The sequence below is a fragment of the Musca domestica genome, unplaced genomic scaffold (genome assembly GCF_030504385.1).
Source record: "Musca domestica strain aabys unplaced genomic scaffold, Musca_domestica.polishedcontigs.V.1.1 2, whole genome shotgun sequence".
In the NCBI taxonomy this organism is placed as follows: domain Eukaryota; kingdom Metazoa; phylum Arthropoda; class Insecta; order Diptera; family Muscidae; genus Musca; species Musca domestica.
Genome location: NW_026712249.1, coordinates 39217805 through 39245395, shown reverse-complemented (window position 1 = coordinate 39245395; position 27591 = coordinate 39217805). Strand labels below are relative to the sequence as shown.

Sequence of the window (27591 nt, the reverse complement as noted above, 5' to 3'; positions counted from 1 at the left end):
AATGTATATATAGAAAGTTAGTTTTGCCTTTTATGCAGGTGGCTCTCAGCAACCTCTTGTATGGTCAACGGGCTGATTGAGAAATTCGATCTGAGCGTCTCCGAAAACACATTTCATCGTATTTCCAGAAATTTCACTTGATGGTTCCTGTGTGTTTTTTTCGATGTCATCACGTAATGTGGACTTATATTTAATTATGGAACATTTTTTAAATATCAAATAACCACAGTTGTTTATATTTTTTAATATTTTATATTTGAATGACTTAATATTTTCACCCATTAGTCTATGATTTTATATTTAATATTACCATTTATTCTCGATGTAGATTGATTGATTTATGGTATATTTATTTCATATTACAATTTAATACATACGGTCATTAAATTCTATATTTTATGTTTCAATAAATAATTTAATAAATATTTCTAAACCCTAAGACTAAAACTAATTTAAAATATATCAAAACTATTTTTATCTTTTTCCCCAAACATCCTGTGAATAGTTAAAAGCGAGGTTTTTGAAGAATATTATGAAGGAAAAAAAACGAAAAATGTTCGAAATTCCATCCAAGACCATATAACGTCCGTTTGAAAAAAAAAAATATATATTAAGTACTAAATACAGTTTCTTAAAAATACCATTGACTAACTATAAATAAAAAAATAAATAAATTACATAATAAAATAAATAGAAATAAATTAAACACAATAAATTATGAGTAAGAATATATTTTATATATAATCCAACATTGCCAATATAATTTCAAAGGCATCCCGCGATGTGGACTCTATAGCAGCACTGGGTAACAAATAACCATGTACACCATTATCGGCCAATTGCATTGTATAGCTAAATGGTATTCCCACATCATAGGCCACAAAAGCATCGGAACAACCTGTAGAATTATAAATTATTTTTTGAATAATACGAGATAAAAATTTTCTCAATTTATAAAGAAATATACCTGATCGATTCTCCACCAAATCATTGGTAGAATCAATTTTATATCGCGTCTTACTGCCTTTTTTTCGCAGGCCATCTGTGCCCACCATTGCCACATCCAAAAAGTCATCCAAACGCTCAGCATCATAGGTGGTATTCGCCTTATAGGGATAACTGATTATTTGCCCATATGCTTGCATAGATATGTAGAGCTAAAAAAGATATAGATATATAAAAGTTTGGTTACAACAAAGAAAGAATAGCGAAGGCTATCTTACCTTTATATGTGATCGATAGTCCATTAAAAATTCCGATAAGGCTTTTGTTTCCGGCTCTGAAAATGGTCCAGGGCCAGCAAAGAATTCACTGCATGGCGAACGTGAGCTACCACGCTTCCCCCATTGATAATTCCAATTACGATCCAAATCGACACCATAGCACACCCTGTCGCGAACCCGTTTCTTTTGCAGCCATGTCATGGCGGAATTGATGAGACCCGATGGCCGTGATATATGACGTGAACGTGACTTTTTCCAAAAACGATCATACTCATGGCTATAGACATAGCCATCGGGATTCAGTACCGGCATTATATACCACGTTGTGTTGCGTATGAGACTCTGTTCATCGGATATGGATTCTGAAAAATAATAACAAAAACGATTTAATAAAGAAATGAAATAAATGTCAAAAAAAAAATTTTAAAAAATTAATAATTTTTTAAAATTCGATTTCAATAGCAAAATTTCCAGTTAAAATGTATTCAAATACAGCTCCTTGCAGACCATCATTATTACTACGTTGCAAGTCGCCTCCGTGCAGTTGTGAAAAGTGCCAGGATATTCGCAGAAGAAAAACCAATGATATTTGTTTAGAAAACTGTATAAGCTGTCCCGATCTCTTGGATTCTGAGTCGAGTTGTGACAGTTTGGGAGCTAGATCGGCTTCTAAATCTCCTCCAGTCAATATCTATTCAGCCTTATTTGATGTTTTTGGAATAACTGCGTAGGTGCAAGGTATGGAAAATGTTTTCCAAATTATTAAGAAATTTCCCTTTGCAGATTTGTTATAATGACGGCCCTGACATTTTGGGCAACGGTCTGCTATTATTTGTGGAACTTTGCGGTGTATATTTATCAATCGGGAAGGTAATACCACGGGCATGAAAAATCAATAGCCCGAAAATTTGAAAAATCAAAATCCAGGATTTTTATTAGAAATTCTTTTTCCAGAAAGGCCCAAATAATCACCCTGGCTCTACTATCGATTATTCTCATTGGCATTGTATACCATGGCATTAAGGGTCATAATAAGCGAGTAACTCATCTGGAAATACCAAACAATGCGACCACCGACATAAACTCTTCCGAAAGCTTTGTGAGTTTTATGGGTCAAGAAAATCCCAGGCAAAAAGGTGGCGCCGAATTGCCACTCTGTAAACATGGCAAGAAATCTCCAACGGATTGTGGCAGTAACAAATCATCCACTTCCTTGTGTGACCTCTGCTCAAAATATTACAAAAAATCTTCGGTGGAGAAGAAAAGTTCAATGTCCGATGCACAAGCTCGTCAAATGTTTGAGAAATTCAAATTTTATAGCATTCCAAGTGAATGGAAATCCCCACCAGCATTTGTGGTTTTCCTTGTGGACTATTTGGCCAGTCTGTTTGGCAATCCTTCTGGGGGAAGTGATAATCATGTGAATTGAAATTTTTGTGAGTAAAAATTCTGCTGAACAAATTAAATAATGTTTATTATGGGTTTAACAAGTCGGTGCCTGTAGAGCGTGGGAGCGTTCTTCGAATATTGTTTTGATTGTTGGACATTTTCTTATATGACTTAAGACTCGATTACACATGATGTTATAGTCATATGTAAAGTGGCTTTTCTCACAACTATCAGTATAATTTTTATAGCATACTTTTAGACGCTCCCCAGATTTTTTAATCTTGAAAAAACGCTTTATAGTATAAATTAATATAACTATACTAGCAAGTGCGGTCACTTCGCACTACTTCGTCAGTGAAAAGTCCACCTTAGATTCGTCCCAACAGTTCGTGTTTAGGCCTTTTTTTGTACTCAAAATACAAAATTTGTTCAGTTTGACAAAATTTGTTAATCAAAACTTCAAATGTAGTACTAAATTTCCAGACTTTCTACATTTTTCCTTTTTTTCGGAAAAAAATAATAGGTAAATATGTACCATTTACGCCAAAAAGTTTTCAAAATCTTTAATTTTGTAGTTGACCAAGGAGGATATTTGTAAAACTATTACACAATGGACCCACATTCAATTTTTCGGTCGAAAAATATTTCAAAGTCTCCATATTTTGACTCCAGAAACCAAAAATGACATATCTCCTTCCTGGACACCAACAATTATCCATGATCAGTACCACTTAGTATTTTTCGAACAAAAGTATGTACTATCATTTCCAAAATCACCTCCATATCTCAATCCCAGATACCAACCAGCAGACCTCGATATCAAATCTAGAATTCCTGCACTACCGTTCACCCAATACCAAATTTGGTACCATTTAGTACTTTTTGTACAAATGTAGTGTACACATTTCCAAAACTACCAAATTTAATACCTTACTTTTCGTGCAAACATAGGACGCATTTCTAAAATCCCGCCAAATCTCAAACAAAGATACCATCAGTGATCTAAATATCGAATTTCAGAATTTTAACTCTATCCCCTCACCCAATACCAAGTGTAGTACCATTCTGTACTTTTCGTATAATTAAAGCACACATATCCGTTATCACTTCCATATGTCGAGGCTATACATGAACAACGACCTCAATGCGAAATTTCTGATTTCAAGCACTATCTTTTCATTCAATACCAAATTGTACCAAATTTAGTACTATTTGGCACTTTTCGTACGTTCATAGTACCCTTTCCCCACCACCACCAAATCTCAATCTCAGATACAAGCAGAGACCTCAATATCAAATTTCGGGGTTCCAGATCCATCACTTCACCCAATACCAAATTTAGTACTTTTCGTACAATTGTAGTGCACAATTCCAAAACCTCCTCCATATCCTAACCAGAGGCACCAACTGTGACAACTCTATCAAATTTAAGGATTTTAGCCCTATACCAAATTTAGTACACCAACAGAGCTCTGTCCCTTCATTCAATACCAAATCTGGTACCATTTTGTAAAAATATATAACGCATTTCAAACACATATGCCATCAGTAATCTAAATATTAAATTTCAGAATTTTATATCTATTCCCTTACCCAATAGCAATTATAGTAACATTTAGTACGTCTGTACAATTATAGTACACATAAACCAAACCGTATGTCCAGGCTAAACATGCAGAAAGTCTACACTACATTTTCAGATTTCAAGCGCTATATATTTACCCAATTCCAAATTTTTCCAAATATAGTACTATTTAGTACTTTTCGTCGCTAATAGTATTCATTTCCAAAACCACCTCTTAATCACAAGTCTACTACCAGCAGGAACCCCAATACAAAATTTCCCACATGATACCAAATGGTACCGTTTTAAAAGTTTAGTAAAATTTTAGAACATTTCCTAAATTTAAAGTTCGAATTTCCAATAACCCTCTGGTGCATCTATCCGGCACTCCATCTCCGGCACAGTGCCTCTCATTACAAATTTCAGAATTCCATCTCCATTACAATTCCAATTTGTACCAAATTTAGTATCATTTACTGCACATAAGTACGAATTTTCAAAGCTTCTTATATACCCCAATTCTTTTCTCCTACAGTAATCCCAATTCCAATTTTTTTTAGTTTCCACCCCTGTTGGTTTGCCGAAATACAAATTGTACCAAATTTGGTACATTTAAGTTCAAATTTCCAAACCTACCTACTTATCCTAATCCTACACTCCGACAATAATCTTATTTCCAATTTTTAGGATGCCAGCTTCAATGGATCACCCAAATCTAAAATGTACCAAATTTACTACCATTTAGTACATTTAAGTACATAATTTCATAACTACATACATCATACTGTCCAATAGAAACCTTATTTTATATTTTCAGGATTCAAATTCTATTGATTATCCCAAAAATTAAATTGTACCAAACTAAGTACCATTTATTACACATAAGTACGGATTTTCAACACTACCTACATTCCTCAGTCCTAGAATGCAATAGTAATCTTATTTTCAAATTTCAGGATTCCAACTCTACCGGTTCACCCAAAATTTTAAATTGTACCAAATTTAGTGTCATTCAGTACACATAAGTACGAATTTTCAAAACTACCTACATTATACAGTTCAATAGATATTTTATTTTTAAATTTCAGAATTCCAGCTCTATCGGTTCACCCAAATTGTACCAAATTTAGTACCATTTAGTATACATAAGTACGAATCTCAAAACTATCTGCATCATTCAGTCCAATAAAAATCTTATATCCAAACTTCAGAATTCTAACACTACCGGTTTTCATAAAGTTTAAATTGTACCAAATTTATGTACCATTTAGTACACATAAGTACAAATTTCCAAAACATCCAACCAAGCCTACATTCCTCAGTCCTAAAAAGCAATAGTAATCTTATTGCTAAATTTCAGAATTCCAGCTCTATCGGTTCACCGAAATTGTGCCAAATTTATTACAATTTAATATTTTTCGTGCACATAAGTACGAATTTCGAAAACCTACAATGTTAAGTGTTAATTTCAAATTTCTGAATTCCTATTGCAAAACTGCCTCCTTAAATCGACTCTACTCCCCAACCTTGATTTCCATTCCAAATTTCAAGTTTTAAGCTCTAATTGTTCACATGATATGAAATGGTATCAAATGTAGTACTTTTCGTACACTTATAGTACGAATTTAAAAAAAAAAAAACATTTATTACATCTATCATACACTCCATCAGTGACCCTCATTCCAAATTTTCTAGCTCTACTGCTTCCTCAAATACAATGGGTACCATATAGTACCACTTAAAACTACACCCAAAATTTCAAGAGTCTAGTTTCAGCCGTTTCGCCTGGGCGTCGATGAATCGTTAAGTCAGTCATTCAGTCAAATAGTCAGTAAATTCCACTTCAACAACTTTCATCGACTTTTAATACTCACTATTCGTTTTCATGGTCTTCAATAGTTCATTGATAATCCAAGTCGCCGTGGCCGGTGCAATCCATTCGGCCCCGTGTGTTCCGCCCTCAATAAACACCGCATTGGCAATTCCGATTTTCTTCTTATTCCTCAACTTGGCCTTTTCGTGCGTTTGAAGATTTGCCGAATTCGCCGCGGCGGCTTCTTTACTTTCAATTTTCATAACAATCAGGGGCCGACCTTCATACGAACGACCAATGTGTATCAGCTCGACCAGCTGCGGGTAACGCATTCGCATATTTTCCAAATATGTAACAATATCATCGAATTCATAGTAACGCATCCAGGTCATGGCCAATGGTTTGTTGTTGTTGTTGGCAAAACGATTGGTATTATGGCGCTTCTTGGGACTCTGTGTCGTCGTAAGGAGATAATCTTCTTTGGACTTCTCATAGGCAATGGCTTTGCCAACATCAAAAATTAAAACTTCATGATCTATCGATTCGAAGGAGAGGGAAGTCTGGAAATCGTTTAGCATGCGGGGTGGAACCAAAACGTCGGTGAGGCCTCTGGAAATAGAAATCAAATATTATTTTTTAAAAATTGAATAAATTATTAACATTTATGAGGTGCCTAAAGTGGTGCCGTGTCATAATCCCTACGGACATAATACCCATTACTATTATGACGATCATGAATTATGTCGTGGAAAATCGATCATAATCGAAAAGAAAGTAGCGGACATAAACCCCATTATGAGGAGGTATTTTTAACCTGATTAAAGCAAAGTAATTTTTTCTTGGGGAAATTCCTGGTTAACCGGTTATTCGACCCGAAGGTTTTGATGCAAAATCTGGGTTCTATCCGGGTACAAAATGGGTATCATTTGGAAGCATATGGGAATACCTGTCCAAAAAAGAAGCGAACATAAATCCCATACTGGGATAGGTATTTTTAACCTGATTAAAGCAAAGTAATTTTTTCTTGGGGAAAATACCTGGTTACCCGGTTATTCGACCCGAACGTTCGGATACAAAATCATATGAAAGCATATGGGAATACCTGTCCAATAAGTTGTCATATGATGGATGTTTGAACCGGTTCCGGAGTAATACAAGAAAATTGGTAATTTTGTAGCGGAACTTTTTGAAAAATCCCTCGAAAATGTATCCATTTAAAAACAACATTATAGCTTCTTGCCCTTCCAAAATGTTGGCAAATGGGCTGCGATCTCCTGTAGTTCCGAATATATTAGTAATAACAAATTAAGAAGCACCTAAGATCGGCCGGGCCGAAATTTTAATACCCACCACCAATTTGAAGGATCTTGAAAAATTTCATAAAAATTTCGTCGACAAATACCGCTTAAAGGGAAATCGTAATATGGAGGCTATATTATCATAGGCTAAAGGAATCCATTACGAACTTTAAATACGAAGTTTGAAAGAATTCTGGTAGATAATATCCCTAAAATCGTCAACATACCGAATATCGGGAGGTACCGTTATATGGGGCTATAAGAGTACGTGGAGCTGCATAGACAATTTTCAGTCGTAGGTTGTAGTTCCCCTTTCCAACATCGGAAAGAATTCCGATGAATAATATGGCTAAAATCATTAAAAACTTGAATACAGGAAGGTACCGATATATGGGGGTTATGCGAAGACCTGGACCTGTATAGACAATTTTCTGTCACAGACTGTAGTACCTAATAGGAACTTCAAATACGAAATATGAAACAATTCCGATGAATAGTGTCGCTAAAATTATCAAAATACCGAATATAGGACGGTGCCGATATATGGGGACTATACGAGAACGTGGACCTGCACAGACAATTTTCTGGCATAGGCTGAAGTATTCAGCCTAAAATCACCAAAATACCGAATATCGGGAGGTACCGTTATATGGGGGCTATACGAAGACCTGGACCTGCATTGACAATTTTGTGTCATAGACTGAAGTACCCATTAGGAATACGAAATATGAAATAATTCCAATGAATAATGTCGCTAAAATCCTCAAAATACCGAATATCGGGAGGTACCGTTATATGGGGGCCATACGAAGGCCATACGAAGACATGGACCTAAATAGCTAATTTTCTGTCACATGATGTAATACCCATTACGAACTATCAGTAAGAAATTTGAAATGAATCTGGTAAACAGTGTCGCTAAAATCATAAAAATACCGAATATATGGAGGTACAGTTATGTGGGGACTGTAACTAAACGTAGACCTATATAGCCCATTTTCAATACCGAAAGTCCTGCCGACAAAACACACATTTGAGTAACATTTCATCAACCTACTTTAATTCGTTCGGAAGTTAGAGTGATTTCCACAGAAAGACGGATGGACAGACAGGTAGGCGTACGGTCATCGTTAATTCGACATAGAATTTTATGCTGATCAAAGGGGTATAAAATGTATATTTCGAGGTGTTACAAGGGTATATTAATCATGATTTTCTACACTTAAATGTATCTAAACTCCAGAGTATTTCTAAGTTCGCCCGTGGCTTGAGATTTTCTCCTCTGGAGTATGCCCAACACTGGCTACGCGATCCATAGTTTTTCTAAACTATGACATTTCTAAGTTGTTGGCTTTTTGCCGGGGCTTGAGCTTTTCTGCTCTGGGGTATGTCTAACGCCGTCTACGTTTTTCTAAGCTTTATAATTTTTGAGAGCATACTCCCCATGGTGGTTATGGCCAAAAAATCTGACATAATCTCCATTACAATTATGGGGAATATGCCCGGGGCACCGCATAAATTATCTATAAATTTATTTTCAACATCAATTATCATCCCACTCACCTCAAACTCGGTCCCTTCAGCCATTGCAGTTTATTGCCCTCATCGCTATTCTTGTAATCCTCCAGGGCCTGGACCTGTGAATCATCCTGAGGCTTGAGACGCCATATTTGATATTTATTATAGGATATTTTCCTTGGAATATCAGGATTTTCAGTTGTTGTTGTGGTTGCGGGAGATGTTACCCTCGACCAAATCTCTTTCAAGGGACTCTGGGTTGTGGTCGAAGTTTGATTGATGATATGATGGGCCAAAATACCAATCCAATTTTGGGGATTTCTCATCGGATCGACAATTGTCAGTATGGGTACCTGTGGCAGCTGTGTCGTTGTGGTGGTTGTAGTCGTTGTCCGCTTGCGAGCTTTTGGTTTGATGTCACCAAACCAACTGGAAAACCATTCTAATTGTTGGAAAATTAAAAAAAAAAAACAAAAATAATAAAAAACCAGTAAAGAAAGTCTTAAAGTCGGGCGGGCCGACTTTATGATACTCTACACCACTTTGCTAATTTAGTAGAGCTCCACATAACATATGGGAGAATTCAATCATACACGCTATGATTTAATTATAATTTATAGTTCAAAGGACTAAATATGCCGAAGCATTTGTATCTTTTAAATTCGGAATTGTATTGCCCATTTGGTGCACAATTAATTTGAAATCGGATAAAGATATATATGGGAGCTATATCCAAATCTGAACCGATCTCGATAAAATCTTACAAAGATATTTCTGAACTGTATTTGATATATTTCCCTGAATATCGTTGTTACGGAGTGCATATTACGGTTGTGGGTAACAAATATAACAAATCGGATGAATAATATATATGGAAGCTATATCTATATCTGAACCGATCTTCACCAAATTTGACATACTAGCTTCTAGATTCAATTCGGTCGTAAGTGCCAAATTCCATCCCATTTGGACAAATATTAGAAGTTTGGTGCACAATAAAAGGTAAATCGGACGAAGTTATATATGGGAGCTATATCCAAATCTGAACCGATCTCGATTAAATTTAGCAAATGTATTTCTGAGCTGTATTTGATATATTTCCCCAAATATTGTTGTTGAAGAGTGCATATTACGGCGGCGGTGGACAAAAAATCAAATCTGATGAACAATATATATGGGAGCTATATCTGAACCGATTTCGATCAAATTTGGCATACATATTTCCAGGCCTAATTTGGGTGTATATGCAAAATTCCATACAATTCGAGCTGATATTACACGTTTGGTGCACAATAAAAGGCAAATCGGAAGAAGATATATATGGGAGCTATATCTAAATTTTGACCGATTATCTCCAATTTCAATAGGGTTCGTCCTTGGGCCAAACAAATGATCTGTGCAAAATTTCAACTGGATCGGGCAATAAGTGCGACCTGTACTTTGTTTACAAAAATACATGGGCAGACGGACGGACATGCATAAATCGACTCAGAAAGTGATTCTATGCAGATCATCAAAAGGAACTATGGGTCTATCTCGTTTCCCTCTGCCTGTTACAAACAAATGCACAAAGACATAATACCCTGACCCCCCTGACCTTGTGGTGTAGGGTATAATCATAAGTTGTTGTTAAACAAGCCAGAACATTAAATATTTAAGCGTTTGGAGAAAGCGTAACCTTTGTAACCCAAAACCCGAGAATCTAAGTGCGCTCTGGAGTGGAGTGCTTGTAAATTTTATTGGTGTGTGACCAAGTTCTATGATGTCTTCGCCATTAAGCGTTTATTTTATGCTTGACATGCCATCACAGCTACTGTCAATGGTTGAAAAGGAGGAGCAGGGGCAGGGGATGGTATTTAGCTACCAGTTTGGATATGCATACTACTTGTTGCTTCTCAAAAAAAAAAAAAAAAAAAAAAGTGGTTCTAGCCCAATTCAGGCTAACAACTTTACACTGTGGCCAAATCGCGACTTGTTAGCACCGTCGTGTGGCATACATGTTATAATAAATAATTATATAAGACGACTCGTGTTGTCATAGAATTTTCAACCAAGTCTCGCCCAAATGGAAAGTGAGAGAATCGTAACTGTTATTTACACAAAAAGAATAAGGTAAACTATGTCACTTCTTGGAGTTCCACTAAAAAATGCAATTAGAATAATTTAAACTGTCTAGGGATAAGAAACAATTATGTTAGGCTAAGTAGAATGTTGTTAGTATTAAAATTAACGCTGTACGACAAAATTAATTTTTTTATGATTACTGGAAAGTGGAGCTAAAAATAGAAGACACGTGTAACGGCGTATTGAAATATTACAACGCAAATTAACCAAAATAGAGGGGGCAAGTTCTTCTCTCTTCTCACACTTTTGGATTTTGCGGATTAAGATACCTCCGGATAGGTTTAATTTTAAGTATATAGTGTATTTTGGAATATTACAGATAATAATACGAGGATTATTTTGGGTCAACTATGGTAACTCCCAAGCGAGTCAACAAAAGGGGCCTTTTTGGTACGTCAAAATTTGGTTAGAACTCCCTATAAACAAGGACGTACGCAGCCTGTCAAAATATTCTACAAAATTATTTTCATAAAATTCTACTATGGCTTCCAGAAGACAGGACAAAAGTCTAAAACTTATCTAAGCTCAAGGAATCCATATACTCTGCCAGTAAAGAAGGCCAAATGTTGGGCGGAGTCGATTTTATGACCCCTTTTGTATATTTAGTAGTGCTGCCCATAACAAATAAACATTGTTACCAACATTGATTATAGTTATAATTTATATTAGAAAGAAACTAATATATCGGAGGCAATCCTCTTCTGAATCGATTTCTACTAAATTTGCGGAGTCATTTTTATCGAAACCTGATATTAATAAAAATCCATTCTATTTGAGCTAATATTTCACTTTTTAGGCACCATAAACATGAAATCGAATGAAGAAGATATATACGGAAGCTATATCTAAATTTGAATCGATCTCTGTAAAATTTAGCATAGGTATTTCTGTGCTGTATCTGATAGCTGACATCAAATATCGTTGATGTGGAGAGCATTTTACAGGTGTGAAGGACTTAAATACAAAAACGGATGAAACATATATATGGGACATATGCCTATGTCTTAACCGATTTTCACCAAATTTGATACACTTTCTTCTAGGCCGAATTGGTTCGTATGTGTAAAAATTCATTCCATTCCGACTTGCATTAACCACAAAAACTTGAAATCGTTTAAAGATATAAATGGTAGCTGCATCCAAACCTGAATCGATTTGGATAAAATTTGGCAAAGGTATCTCTGAGCTGTATTTCTCCGAATATCTTTGTTACAGAGTGCATATTACGGCTGTGAAAAAGAAAAATAACAAATCGGATGAACAATATATATGAGAGATATAGCTATATCTGAACCGATTTCGATTTTACATATTCTATGCTCAATTTGGTCGTATGTGCCAAATTCCATCCTATTGGGACTATATATGGGAGCTATATCTAATTTTTGACCGATTATCTGCAATGTCAATGGCTTTCGTCCTTGGGCCCAACAAATGATTTGTGAAAAAATTAATCTCGATCGGGCAATTAATGCGACCTGTACTTTGCTTACAAAAACACCTGGGCAGACGGACGAAATTAGTGGTCATTTTTAGACAAGGGTTGTACCAAAACGGGGACCAATATTGATATCTTTTCTAGTAGCGTGCTGACATAATAAGAACATAATTTACCAAAATTTAGAAAATATGATGAAAACGTAAAAAAATGAAATTGGAGTTAACCTTAAATAGGGACTAAGGCAAAAAGTCGACCGACTTGACACATTTTTTTAGCCAATGATTCTTGATGTTATCCAAAGTTCTCTATGTTCAAGGCTTTATCATAAATAATGCAAAACATATCTCAAAATATTGGGATTTGTAAATGGTCAAGGCTTTATAAAAAACCTTATAAATTTTTGCCCTTAGGACCTCAAACTTTATTGGCATTTAGATCTACAAACCGAGCACTATCAAACCTACCACCAAAGTTTGTTATAAAGAGATGATTTTGGAAATGTGTACATATGTAGGTAGTTTCGGAAATGTATACTATAATTGTAGCGAAAGTACGAAATAGTACTAGTATTTGGTATAGGGTGAAGGAATGGATATAAAATTCTGAAATTTGATATTTAGATTACTGATGGTATGGTTTCGTTTGAAATTTGGTGGTGGCGGGAGTTTGGAAACGCATCCTATATTTATACGAAAAGTACTAAACGGTACTAAATTTGGTATTGGTTGAAGGATTAGGGCTGGAACCTTGAAATTTGATATTGTGGTCTATGTTGTGTCTGAAATTGAGATGTGATGTCTGGAGGTGATTTTGGAAATGCTATAATAACTTAAAAAGTACTAATTGGTACTAAATTGGGTATCGGATAAAGATATAAAGCTGGTATCCCGAAATTTGACATTTAGGTCTCTGTTGGTGTCTGTGGTTGAGAAAAGGAGCTGGTTTTGGAAATGTGTACTACAATAGTACGAAAACAATTTAATAGTACTAAATTTAGTATTGGATGAAGGGATATAAACAAAATTCTGAAATTTGACATTTAGTTTACTGATGGTATTTGTGTTTGAGGTTTGGCGGTGGTTTGGAAATGCATCCTATATTTGTACGGAAAGTACTAAATAGTACTAAATTTGAAACACTGTTGGTGACTAGGATGGAGATATAGATGTATATTGTTTTGAATATCAGTTCTAAATGTTAATAAATTTGGCATTGCGTAAAGGGAAATGTTGGTTTCTGAGTTTACATATGGAGACGTTGAAAAAGTTTTGTATAGAAAAATTGGATATTGTTCCGAAGGAGTTGCCCAATATCTTACATAAGGCTGGTACGAATATTACAACGTGTCACCTTTGTGCTATATCGATTACTTTCTTCAGATTTTATGAGATGTGTGATAGTTTTTTTTATAGGGAACCGAAGTATTTCACTCCATCTGATACTGAAAATCGAACATTTATATTCAATTTTATGCAGGTAAATGGTAATCAAAATGTTGAACTTTTGTGGGAAAGTAATATTGGAATGTGTGAAGTTTAGCATGTCTCTTTGGATCAAATCCGTTTCAGGACATTTAGAGTCGATCTAGCGACGTCCGTCCGTTCGTCTGTCTGGCTGGTGTGCTCGAAAACTCTCGAAGAGAGTATCCGATTTGGTCGAAACTTGGTACATCGTAATATTATTATCAAATTCAATCGAGTTCGGAGATGGGCAATCTCGGACCACTCCTTCTGGTACCTCTCCTACAAAAGGTCGAAATTTTCAAAAACAAAAAATCGAAAATTTAAATAATTACAACTCTTATAAAATATGATGTAAAAGTCCGATTGTTTTTAAATTACACACAATATTTTTATTAATCCAAGGTCTCATGTAAGATAGATGTATATACCTCCCTCATAAATGGGAAAGATTTTGAATAACCATGAATCTCATAAAACCCCAAATTAATATCCGATTACATTCAGACTTGGCACATCTCAATATTTCTATCAACACAAGATCTGTTATAAAGATGGTAGAGATCGGACCATTCCTTCTGGTACCTCTCCCACAAAGGGTCAAAATTTTGAATAACCTAAACGATCAAAAATCCGAAATAAGCATCCGGTTCTCTTGAAATTTCACATAACCAAACGCAAGATCTGTTGTGAAGATGATAGATATCTTCCAACTCTCAACCACAAAGGGTCACAAATTATGTTTGGAATTTCACGCATATTTTAACATTTTCTAAAAATGATAAAATAAAAACCAAAATAGTCGAAAACTGGCATGTCGCAGTACGAAGTGGACAATATTGGTCAATTTCTTCGGAACATATTTAAATAATCGTAGCAGAAGTCAAAATATAGTTAAATAATCGATCATTGGCTGAGGGTATATATCTGTCGGCCAAACCGACGGATACTTTTTAACTTGTTTTTTGAACAACTTTCCTAAAGCTCTTAAAAAATCACCCTTTATAAAAGGATTCACAAATTTTCTAAAAACGATATGAAAATTGTCATTAAATGACGATCTATAGATCTTCTATAAAAAGGTTTAGACATTTGATATGAGAAGATCTATAGAACGACTTTAAGTGGATATATGGGTTTTCTAAAAGATGGTCTTTCGACGTTCTACAGAAATTCATATTTACAGATCTTCTTTAAAAAGTTAAAATTAATTATTGATCCTCTATTCTTGATATATGGTCATGTCCAGGTCAACTATAAATTCAAGAGTATAAACTCGATGAAATGTTTGAATTTTTTAATGTGACACACATTGTGCTTCTATAAATAAAAGCGACGTTTAAGCCATTAAACTCTGCTCCAGTTTTGCGGACCAGAATTTTCTTTGTCACATCAATAAAGCGAGAGTGTTTTAATTTTTCCTTCAGCGATTTCCTGTCACCGAGAGAGTCAATGCAATGTAACTCATGCATCCATACCAGTATGGGGCAATACCAAACAGGTTCCAGCCGTATCCAGTTGATTGGCTGGAAACTATTTCCCCATTCAATAAAAATGAAAACAATCCAATAACTTGATATTTAATGCGACACACGTTCAATAAACTAAATGGCTAAATCTGACAATGACAACTAACTGGAAATGGGGAATTAGTGTCACTTTGAGGCAAGATATGGAAAAAAACTGTGACAACTTTGATGTGCAATATTATTATGACTGGGCAATTATTTAGATACAATGTTGGGTGCCACAGGATGTATTAGGAACGAAAACAACAACAACAAATACTTACTATCATATTCACTCTCATCTTCATAGACAATGGAATCGGTTTTATCCACACCATCAGAATTGCCAAAACCAAACCACGACTGAAACCAGTTGCCTGATGTCTTGCCGGGTTTATTATGTGAAGATGCAGCAGCAGCAGCCGGCGAAATTGTGGTACTGGTAATTTTCTTGTTGCGTCTATTGAAACCAAACAGAGAACTAAACCAACCGGTAAGTGAGGATTCACCGGAGTCACCGTCATAGTCATCGATGTCATCATCTTCATCATCGTAGACATAATCATCATTGGAATGTTGTTTCAAAGTGTTATGATATGAGGTGTATTGGGGATATGGGTAGGCAGAACCGATGGCTGGTTTTCGGTTATCTAAATCACTGCCACCTGCACCAAATGTGTCCATGATGCTGGAAAACACCATTTGCACGGGATAGAAGATCATGCGAAAAAATCCACCCAAATTACTGCTCAAACCGGAAACACCATCATCATCATCTCCCTCCTCATCGTCGTCCTCGTAATCATTGTCCGAGGGTCGTTTGGTGCCGGGACGTCTTCGTATGCGTTTCCGAAAATCCACTTTGGGTGGATCATATTTGGTTTGACTTGTGGACTCTTCATAGGAATTTGTAATGGGTTTTAGTTCAGGTTCATAGCTAGTAGTTTGCTGCTGCTCCGCTTCTTCAGGTAGGGCGCCAAAATCAGCTTCCGGTTCAGCGGAGCTAACATTTTCCTCTATGGGGGTTGTTTCCTCCAGGGACTCATAGGAATCTCCATAATCATCCTCATCGTCGTCATCCTCTTCTTCACTATCATCCTCCTCCTCATCGTCGTCATCATCATCAGCTGGTACTCCTCCTCCGGCATCGAAAAAATCATAATCCTCATCTTCATCCTTGCTGAGTTTACTTCTCTTGCCACCCGTCTCTTTTGTGGACCTCGATGTTGTGGTTTCAGTCTGAGTTGTATTCGAATTAGTAGAGTTGTTGATTTTTAGGTTAGGTATCTTCGAGGGTTTTGGTTTTTGAGATTTACGTTTTTTTTTGGATTTTGTTGCGGATTTTCTCCGTTTGGAAGTGGAATTTGATTTTCGATTTTTATGGTCCTTTATTTTGGTGATATTCAATGGGGTTTTGAATTTACTGCGTTTGGCATTGGCTGTGGATCTGTTATTTGCGGTTATGGGAAGTTTGTTAGTTGAGTAATTTGGATTTTGAGTTGAATTGTTGAGAGAATTTCCAGGGATCGCTGTTGAATTTTGAATTCCAGTTGAATTCATCGAGGATTTTTTAACAAATTTCGGTAAACTGGCATTGGGTTTGAGGTTGCTTGCATTGGGTTTGAGGTGGTTTGCATTGGGTTTGAGGTTGCTTGCACTTGGTTTGAGCTTACTTGCATTGGGTTTAAGGGTGTTTGAGTTGGGCTTTGCTTGAAGGCTGCTAGAGTTGGGGTAACTTGCCGATCTCTTATGCAAGTAACGAACACTCTTTTGGCTATCTTTATTCGAAATTATGATTTCATTTCGATTTTGATTCAATTTCTTTAAAACTGGATAATTTTCACTTTGGATACGTTTTGGTAAATTTGAATACATTTTATTTTCAATTTTATTTTTCAGCAAATTTTTCCTTAAATTCAAAATATTTTTCCCAAGCAGTAACTTGAGTTTTTCCTTCAGTTCACTTTGAAAATCCGGATTTAAACTTCTTTCAATGGAGACTTTTAATATTTCACTTGGATTTATTTTCAATTTTGGGTTCAATTCGGAAAGGGTCTTCTTTAAATTTGTTATTATTTGAGCCATTAAGGGTTTATTTCTTTCGAAATTCTTAAAATTTTTGCATTCAAATTTTGGCGTTTTAAAAATGTTATTTGAATTTTCTTGTCTTGATTTTATACTGGACCGCACTTCATTATTTGGAGCTTTGTTTTCATGGGGAGAAGTAATTTGGAAGTTTTCAATACTTTTCAAAATTTTGTCTGGTTTCCTTAAATTTTCCGTTTTGTTCGCCTTTTCCAATTTGTTATTCGTTTCACTATCAAAACCTTGGATCTTCCGATTTTTATTTTCCAATTTATTTTGAAAAACAATTGAAAATTCGTTTTTAGTACTCGACTTAGGATCGATTTCCGATTCCATCCCAACTGATTGCTTGAAATTTGTTTCCACTCCATTTTTATTTTCTCCAATTTCATCATTCACATTTGTCATTTTTAAATTTTTAGTACTCGATTTGAACTTAAATTTATTTTTCAATTCTTTACCTTGGCTATCGTCTTCAGCATTTAAACTTATTAAAAAATCTTTGCCTATTGGGCTCTCCAAACTTGTTTCCATTTCATTATGGAAAAGTTCGAAATTTTTATTTTTAGTACTTGGTTCTAAAATTTTAGTACTTGATTTAATTTGCATTTTATCTTCATTTCTTTTTAAATTATTTAATTTGACGGGCGTTTTTACTGAATTTTCAATACCACTTTTCTTTTTTCCCGTTGCCATATTTTTAGTATCTGCCATAGGCATTTTAATACTGGGTTCTAAAATCAATATATTCTCTCTAACACCCATATTTTCGATATTAGATAGCATTGTGAGAGGTTTTTCTATTTCACTTGTATCTCTTAACGAATTTTCATTTTTAGTACTTGGTTCTAAAATTTTACTACTGGGTTCCAAATATACCCCACTCTTTTTCGAGACACCATTTTGCAATTTTTGTTCCATGTTTTGAAGAAAGAATTCTAAATTTTTATTTTTAGTACCATATTTGGGGATTTTAGTACCAAACACATCCAGAGTTATAGAAACATCGTTGAACGGAATATTATTCTTTAAGTTTTTATATTTTGTACTAAGTATTAGATTTTCAGTATTTGGTGTAAAATGTATTAAATTTTCATTTTTAGTACTAAATTTGATCTTTTTAGTACTTGACTTCATATGCCTTTCACTTTCACTTGTTCTTTCATTTTTTAAATTCTTATTAATATTCCATGACTCATTTTTTATATTTGGAGAATTAGGATTTTTAGTACTTGGTATCGAGCTTTTAGTACTAGGTTCTAAAAACCATACATTTTCTTTAGAAACCACATTTTCGGAATAAAGCAATGGATTGAAGATGTTTTCTATGTAATTTATTTCCTTCGGAGATTTTTGATTTTTAGTACTTGGTACTACAATTTTAGTACTCGGCTCCAAAAATACAGCAGACTTTTCGATGATGATATCATTCAATTTTTGGTCGATGTTTCCGGTGGAAACCACATTTTTGGTATTGAATAACGGATTGCCGAAAATCACTGAATTTTCATAGTTCGCATTTTTAGTACTTGGAATTAATATATTTGGTAAGGAATCCGCCAGATAGATAGTCTTCTGCAAATTTTCATTTTCTAAATTTTTGAAAATTTCCGAATTTTCTTTTTTAGTACTTGGCTGAAAGTCCATGTCCACAGTCATTAATATTTCACTTTCAGTAGGTTTGTAAAAATTAGTTTTGATTTGCTTTTGGTGTAGTTTTAAATTTTTAGTTTTAGTACTCGCTGCTTGTATTTTAGTACTTGGTTGGAAACTCTCCAAATTGTACAAATTTGTATTTTCAGGTATTATAACCAATATTTCATTAGATTGTGAATTGAAATTGTTGTTACGAGCCTTTAGATTTTTTGCTCCAAAACTGGGTTCGACTTCCAAAACGTCAATATTTTCAAATATTCTGTTTTCCTTGGGAAGTTTTAAGTTTATTTTTTCTTTCTCTGGGTCGAAATTATTGTAACGAGTTTCCGGACTTTTGGTTCTATAACTTGGTTCGAATTTTACTGTATCAATGTTTTCAAAAATTCCAGTTTCATAAGGAAGTTTTAAATTTATTTCCACTTTACTGGCTCTCTCAAGATTAAAAAGTTCTTTTAGAACAATATTTTCAGTATTAACTTTTGGTACTAAATTTGCATTTTCACTAAATATTTTTAGTGAATTTGAATTAATTGGGTAAGAGTATTCATATTCAGTGACTGTTTTAATATTATCGTCGTTTTCATTTACTTTAGAATTGGCCGATTCCACATTTGCATTTTGTACTAAATTTTCGGTTCGTACGAATTCTTTGTTTTTCAAAATTTTATTAAAGTTATTTTGATTTAAATTGGTTATTGAATCGGAATATACACTTAGGAAGTTTGAATTACTTTTTGGTATTACATTTTCATGATTATTCACATGACGAAAATGCTTTTTCCGTTCTGTACTTGGAAACGAATTTTGTGATTTTATAACATTTTGTGAATTGGCAGGATTTTCAATAAATATTTTGAAATTGTTATCATTTTTGTGTTCCCAAGAATTTAATTCACTTTTAGTACTCTCCGTTTCACTAACATCGTTCTGTACTAAATTATTTATCTGATTTATTAAATTTGAATTTAATTGAAAATTTCTTATTTCTGGGGGTTGATTTAATTTATTGAACATTTGGGATTTTATATTTTTAGTACTCTCTTGATGTTGTACTAAATTGTCATTATTGTATGAATCGGGCCGCAAATTGAGGGATGTGTCACTGAAATAATAATTTTCTAGATTTTCTTGGGGGAAACTTTTACCGATATCCTCATACATTATACCTTTGGTCTTCTCAACATTTTTAGTACTAAAAACTGAGTCTTTATTTTTATTATTTTTCGGAAATTGTTTTTGATTTGTCACTTCACTTTGAGAATTATTTTTGTTGAGGAACGTTTTAAAAATTATTTCATTGTCTGATTTTGCCTTGTTATCGATATTTATTTTATTGGTAATGAAATTGGGAATTTTTAAATTTTTAGTACTTTTAAAATTTTCACCGCTTCTCTGATATGGGTTACTATTATATTCCAAATAAAATTGGTTGTTTTTATTTTTATTCAAAAAATATTTATTTAGATTTTCACTATTGTCAATTATTTCGTTTTCACTAAACTTTTTCTCAAATTCACTTTCGCGTCCAATACCATTTTCACTTTCACCCAAATCATATTCTCCATTTCCCATTGCGTTTCTACTTTCTTTTGAAAACGAAAGCCTCGAAAATTCTTGCTGAGATAATTTATCATCAATTCGTTGTTGATTATTTGCTCTCAGAGAACGTTTTTGTCTCGAAAATTCTTGCTGAGATAATTTATCATCGATTCCTTGTTGGTTATTTACTCTCAGAGAACGTTTTTGTCTCGGAACTGTATTATCCATGCCAACACTTTCAATTTCATTTTTAGTTGTTTCTTTACTATTTTTATTAGAACCGAGTACGTTGTCACTAAAAATTGGTTCACTGGATATATCGATATCGATTAATTGATTATCGATTAATTTTTGGTTTCTAATATTCATCTTAGATTGCAGGTTTTTTATCTCGTTTATAATTTTTTCCCCCGTGTCCACATTTGACTTAGCATCGAAATCGTAGGAGTTAATTGTACTATCACCATATTTATTATCGATAACATATTTTAGATCCACTAATTTCTTATTACTAGTTGGCTTATATTTGCCGAATATCATTTGTTCACTATCGTATGCAGTTCTACTCAAGGATTGTACATTATTCTTGACTTCTTCATTGTTTACCAATTCAGATTTTCCTTCTGTACTAGCACTTTTACTTTTTATGTTATCGATAATTTCACTTTCCATCAAGAGACGGCCGTCGTTTTTCTCCATTTCAGTTTTTTCACTTTCACTGGCAATATTTGCTGTCATTTTTAGATTATCAATGATTTTTTGATTATCGGAAAATGTATGTTCTTCTCTTAAGTTTTCGATATCAGCTCCTCCATTATCGATTATTGTACTTTTTTCCAAAAAATATACGTTATTTTTAATTCGTTCATTTTCGTTTTCTTCATTATAAAAATGTTGTTCTTTTTCGATAATTTTTTCTTCATTGGATATTTCATATTTTTTGTTATCGATAACTGAAACTTTTTCCGAAAATGGTTCCAAAATTGAAATATTGTCACTTTTGGCGTTTCCATGTTTCACGGTGTTTCCGTCATTGTTGTTATTTTGATTATCGAAGATATTAAGTTGTTTATAGAGGTCGTCGATATTATTTTTTTCTTTATCGATAACTGTATTTGTTTTTAAAAATCTTTCAAGTTTTCTGTCTAAAGCACTTTCATTTTGGCTATATAGTACATTTTGTTTAGAGTCGATAAAGTTTTTATCATTTGGCAATTCAGATTTTCCTGGCATGTTATCGAAATCTTTTTCTTCTTTATCGATATTTTTCTTATCGATTTTCACTAAAAACAATTTGTAATTTTTCTCTGTCAAATGTTGTTCATGTTGAAAGTTTTTCATATACGGCCCATTAACATTGAATTGTTGATTTTGAATATCTGGAAGTTTAGACTTTAGACCCACAATATTATCGATATCAGTTTTTTCTTTGTCGATATCGGTATTTTTCACTAAAAAATGTTCATCATTTTGGTATTGTTCAGCTCTTTCTTTAATGTTTCTAACGGTGCGTCCATTTCTATGGGTTTGCCGATTATTTAAAGGGCCAGAATATTCATTCTTGTTATCGTTTTCCCATTTCTTTTTATCGATTATTGTGTTTTTCACTAAAACGGCTGCATTATTTCCCTTCAGCTCACTTTCATGTGGATAATTATTCACACTTTCATCCAAATCGTAAAGTTTTTGATTAACATGGTCTCCAGATTGTTCTTGCATGCCATCGATATCACCACCTACTTTATTATGGACTTCAGATTGTCCTTGCATGTTATCGATTACACCACTTTCTTTATCGATATTTATATTTGCCAGTAAAAACTGCCTTGTCTCAGGTTCATTTTCATGTTGAATTTTCTTCACATGATGTTCATCGATTTTTTGATTATATGAGGGATCCGAATGTCCTTTGTTATTATCGATATCAGGTTCTTCTTTATCGATAATTTTGTCTTTCACTAAAAAACTTTCGAATTTTTCTTCTAACCCAATTTCATTTAGGTTATTTTTCACATTTAGTTCAGAAGCGATTTCATTTTGGATCTTAGAGATTCCTGATGGGATTTGCATGTTATCGATATCTGCTTCTTCTTTATTGGTATTTATATATTTTACCAACAAATTGTCGTAACTAGCCTCTGACTCCCTTCCATGTGTATTATTTTTCATATTTTCCTCAGAATTGATTATTTTTTGTTTATCTGGGAGAGCAGATTTTAATTTCATGTTATCGGTATCTGATTTATCGTTATCGATAGACATATTTTTCACAATAAAACGCACGTTTGTGGATTCTTTTCCAATAGTTCTCATATGCTTTCCGCTATCGTAATTTTTTTCATTATCAGAGCTCCTAGGCTGCCCTTGCGATTTATGGCTTCCAGAGCTTTCTTTCATTGGGCCTGTATCGATTTTATTTTCCAAATACATTGAGTGTCCTTTTAGATCAGGTTGTAACGATTCTTTTGGAAATTCATCATTCTCAGATTTTTCTTCTCGTTTGTCACTAGTTTCCAAATATTTTGAATGTCCTTTCGCATCATCGCCTTCTAATTTCTGTATATCCTGGTCTGAGTGTATCGATTCTCCTGACAACTTATCGTTATCGTTTTTAGGTTCCCTGGGAGTTTTTAATTCCAAGTCTTTTGAATGTGCTTTTAAGTCCTCGTCATCCATTGCATTCCACATATCCTTGCGGATTTTCTCCACTTGCTGTATATTATTATAGATTATTCCCTGTTCCCCATGAATTTTATTATCGAGGTAATTGATTTTATTACCATCTTTGTTGACTTCATATGTATCCTTCCTCTCTCCACTTGTTTCATAATCATCTCCATCGGTGGCATGTCCCTCCCAAGGTTCCTCATCGACTTCATCGCTATCTAAACTAAGAGTTCTTCGTTTCCGCCAAACTGGAAATGCTTCCAAGGAATCCTTGACAATATCCCCTCCTATGTAATCTCCATAAATGTCCTTTTCTTTGAAATCATGTTCCTCTTTGGAATTGTTATCGATATTCTTGATTTCCTCCATTTCCATATTAAAATTGTTGGAATTACTGTCGTCAGAATTGTTATCGACATCTTTGCGTTTAATATTATCGATTGCGTCTTCTTCGATTCTATCTTTGAAAATTTTATGTTTCGAATTTTTATTGTTGCTCTTGCTTTCAATATTATCGGTTGCGTTTCTTTTCATTTCGTCATTAGAATTGATGTCTTTAGAATAAGATTGGTTATCGATATCCTTGCTTTCAATATTATCGATTTCATTATCTTCCATTCTTAGAATCTCTTCCGAATTCCTTTCGTTTCCACTATCCTTTTCACTTTCGTTATAGTTCCAAATCTTATCTTCACTTTTAAATCCCTGATTCAGTTGGGCGCCATTTTCTCCTTCAGAGAATATCAGGGTTTTATTTTCTTCTCCCGGTAAAGTTTTTCGATGCCTTTTAAATTCCATTACCTCCCGTATTTTCTTATTGATTTCTTTTTCTCTATTATTTATAGTTCTCCGATTCCTCTTGGGTTGGTTTTCATCTTTAAAATTAATCCCAATTTCCATCTCATTATTAATATCATTGCCGCCTTCAGTTTCAACATTCATTTGAATTTCATGAACCGATCTCCCTCTTTCCTCCTCATATCCCTGTTTATTCGCTGATCTACGTTTCCTATCCAAATTAATAAATTCCAGTTGTCCTTTTGTTCCTTCTCCTCCTGCTGCCTCCCCCTTACTGGTGGCGGTGGCAGTTATGGGAGCGGTGGAAAAAATCGTAGTACCAAAATTAGGTTTTTCCAATTGGGTTGCCAATTTGTATATGCCCTCATAGGGACGTCTTGTGGTGGTACGTTTACCCACCAGGATGGGCGGACCACCTCCGGGAGCCAACAGACCCTGGGTGGGCCTAGGTTTTGCTGTACTCGATATTCTATGTCCTGGCGGCTTGGATTTTTTATTTTTACGTTTATTTTTCAATTTCAGTCGATGATTTAGTGAAGGCCTTGCTGTGGTGGTGGAAATGCCGGGAGCAATTTTATCCTTTACCGTTAATTCGGTTCTAACAATAACTGGAGAGGGTTTCTTGAGGGGTGTAATTAATTTAGATACCGAAGGTGCTGCTGAGGTATTGGGTTTGGAATTTAATCGTATAATTTGTGGTCTCATGGTGGTCACCGAGGTTTGATTATTTTTCTGAGGCCTGGAGAACGAGGAGGGTATTTGAAATTTGGTATTGATTTTATTCGTATCCTTATCATCCGCGGGGGGTGTTTTACATTGTTGTTCATATTCCTGTTTGAGCTGTTGGATATCGCGTTCATATTGTTCTTTGGTTATGAAAATGGGTATGCTACCATTCGTCCGCGGCAGGGTATTGTTGGGCGATTTACCCATTTCGGTAATGGCATAGACAATGCCCGTCGAGGGATTGGTAAAATATATGGGGAAATGGGCCCGGGTATTATTTTTATAGAGATTATTGAGTGAATATTTTTCCAATTCATTGGGGTGTATGGGTTTCAAATTGATTTCGGGGAAATTTGCAGGTTTCGTTTGAAATGGCACCACCGCATTGTCCTTCATGTCCACCTCACCTTCGTAGATTTGATTTCCCACCTCGTCGTCGTCGTCATTATTGCCATTATTCCCAAAGATATTGTCGTTCAAATGGAAATCCATATTGGAGGCAAAGTGATAACGATTATTGTTGGCGGATTCTTGTAGATCCTGATAACGATTATTGGTGGCAGATTCTTGAAGATCTTGGCTAAAAATGTGGGGTTTGGGCCTACTCGTCGTTGTTGATGTTGGTGTGGTAGTGGGAATATTATTAAAATTATTGAAATATTTATTCAAATGATGATTTTCATATTGAAATTTTGGCACAAAGGTATTGACTTGATTCTCCGCTTGGTGGCGATATAATTCTCTGTCGGATTGCTTTTTCAAAATATCATGGGTCCAGGTTCGATGGGTTTCTCTTAGGAGATTATCAAATTCCTCGGCACTAGGATGATAACCATATTCATAATTTGGGCTGGCCCCGACCTCACTTAGACCGGATATGCTGGCCAGTAGTAGCTTTAACATTAACACTTTTATGACAATGAAAAACCAACACATTTTGTTTCTTTTTTCAGATTTTTCCAAATTTTCTTTGATTTTCAGATTTTTCAAAATTTCCTTTGATTTTCAGTTTTTTTAAATTTTCTTTGAATTTCAGATTTTTTCAAAATTTACTTTGATTTTCAGATTTTTCAAAAATTTCCTTTGATTTTCAGTTTTTTTTTTAAATTTTCTTTGATTTTCAGATTTTTTTAATTTTTTTTTTTGAATTTTCAAATTTTTCCAAATTTCCTTTGATTTTCAGATTTTTCCAAATTTTCTTTGATTTTCAGGTTTTTTCAAACTTTTTTTTTTATTTTCAGATTTTTTAAAATTTTATTTGATTTTCAGATTTTTTTTTGATTTTCAGATTTTTCCAATTTTTCTTTGATTTTCAAATTTTTTTATTCGAACACTAAAATTAACTTTTTTCTCTCTTTATTTTTCTTTGCGTTTTTCTAACACCGTTTATCTCTAATCCTTAGACGACCGGCATATTTCCAAACATTCGCGCTTCACAATACAACAACCAACCGTTGCGTTTAACAGTTCCGACACAAATGATTTTAATAGATTTGAGTGAAATTTTCATATCTCTTGGAACGTCGGTATGGTTTTCTTTCATGGCTCGGCTGCGTTAGTGTTTCAATTGTTGGCTCAGCTACACACTTGGACCTCATTCTCCTCTGGGTCATATGCCAGGCAAGAAGTCAATTCATTCAACAAAAATCCAAAGAAAAACAAATAAAACTCCACCTCTTGCCATGAAAACGCCAGGTTCTTGTGCGGTACTTTAATGGTTCGGTGAGAATATGTCACAATTTCGGTTATAACTACATATGCCACAATTGACACAGATAAATAACATCGTTGTTGTTGTTGTCGTTACTATTTGTTTCTTCCACTCGCTATCACAAATATCCATCGAAGCGTAGCCGAGCTTTAAAACATTATTTATCTGGACTAATCAAAAGGTATCTATTATCGTTTTGATGATCGAGAAAAAAACGCACAGCACCACAGAGAGAGTTAGTTACTTGGCTAGGGTTCAACCCCTTTTATTTGCTTTTCCTTGGCAAACTTTTACTTTTTTCCCCAATGCTTTTCTTTCATATATTTATATATTTCACAACGAAAACAATTTCTTTCTTTCGCGCTCTAAATATTCAAAATTGTTAATATTTTTCTGATGCTGATCTATTTTTAAGCTTCTCTTTATTTGTTTATATTTTTTCTAGTAATTTCCCGTTGTTGCTTGGCTTTTTTTCGAATCTAACGTTGTGTTCACATCCAGCTCCATTGTCTAACTGACCATATTTTCCACAAAACAGCAACTAACTCTCAATTAGCCACTAACCGTTATGTTGCATGCAACATGCTTCTTCCTCTTTGGTGAAATTCAAGTTTCTGTAAGTTTGTTGCAAGACGCCAGGAAAAGTATCAAAACACTCCAAAGAACAGGAATCTGATCTTTTGTTTTTTTTTTTGTTTTAATTACAGGTGGCTAATCTTGTTCTTGGTGGCCGTATATAAAATTAGATGTGATTTTCCCATAGAGAATACTCTATAATGGGTAATAGAAGACTAAGAGAAAAATTAAACTTAAATTCGGAAAAAATATTCCAAATTTTCAATAACTCGAGATTACAATAGATCTGTGTAATTCTTGAAAAAATGTGACAAAAATCACTATTTTTGCTTAAATTTTGATAGGAAGTCATAAAAAAATTATTATAAAATCCACAATTTGTATTAAAAACAAGTGAGAAAACATTAAGTTCGGCCGGGCCAAACTTTAATACCCTCCACCTTAGGGTAAAGGAAACATTAGAGCCCATTATGACCCACATATACCAATTTTCAG

The 27591-nt window shown here is 34.3% G+C and overlaps 2 protein-coding genes across 3 annotated transcripts; one reads left to right on the top strand and one right to left on the bottom strand.

Annotated features, from left to right (window-relative positions):
- Positions 1–629: 629 nt before the first annotated feature.
- LOC101897996 (protein PFC0760c) lies at positions 630–25775 on the bottom strand. The gene is made up of 8 exons (XM_059121932.1): positions 21964–25775; positions 20581–21447; positions 15623–17946; positions 8851–9247; positions 6051–6598; positions 1224–1585; positions 968–1157; positions 630–898 (listed from the first exon to the last, which is right to left on the bottom strand). Exons 1-8 carry the CDS (start codon positions 25743–25745, stop codon positions 735–737), a joined length of 8634 nt encoding a protein of 2877 aa, XP_058977915.1. The 5' UTR covers positions 25746–25775; the 3' UTR covers positions 630–734.
- On the top strand, positions 1621–27329 carry LOC109614302 (uncharacterized). 2 transcript variants are annotated; one of them, XR_009342116.1, is made up of 5 exons: positions 1621–1950; positions 2007–2093; positions 2178–2659; positions 26966–27136; positions 27228–27329. XR_009342116.1 is itself a non-coding variant. In XM_020039712.2 (3 exons), the coding sequence occupies exons 1-3, from the start codon at positions 1703–1705 to the stop codon at positions 2650–2652; spliced, it is 810 nt and encodes a 269-aa protein (XP_019895271.2). In that variant the 5' UTR covers positions 1621–1702; the 3' UTR covers positions 2653–2709. The 2 variants fall into 2 exon arrangements, 1 of the variants encoding a protein (XP_019895271.2); XM_020039712.2 differs by lacking the exons at positions 26966–27136; positions 27228–27329 and having other exon boundaries at positions 2178–2709.
- The last annotated feature ends 262 nt before the right edge of the window (positions 27330–27591 follow it).

Excerpts from the sequence above, each read along its gene's own strand:
- LOC101897996 (XM_059121932.1), bottom strand. The coding sequence starts at position 25,745 with ATGTGTTGGTTTTTCATTGTCATAAAAGTGTTAATGTTAAAGCTACTA. Across the intron at positions 21,448-21,963 it reads CAATTCAATGTTAATGGGCC|TACAATAATCGATAATGGAG; the intron begins GTATATGAAAAA and ends TTTGGAAAAAAG. Across the intron at positions 1,158-1,223 it reads ACTATCGATCACATATAAAG|CTCTACATATCTATGCAAGC; the intron begins GTAAGATAGCCT and ends TATCTTTTTTAG.
- LOC109614302 (XM_020039712.2), top strand. The coding sequence starts at position 1,703 with ATGTATTCAAATACAGCTCCTTGCAGACCATCATTATTACTACGTTGC. Across the intron at positions 1,951-2,006 it reads GATGTTTTTGGAATAACTGC|ATTTGTTATAATGACGGCCC; the intron begins GTAGGTGCAAGG and ends TTCCCTTTGCAG. Across the intron at positions 2,094-2,177 it reads TATATTTATCAATCGGGAAG|AAAGGCCCAAATAATCACCC; the intron begins GTAATACCACGG and ends TTCTTTTTCCAG.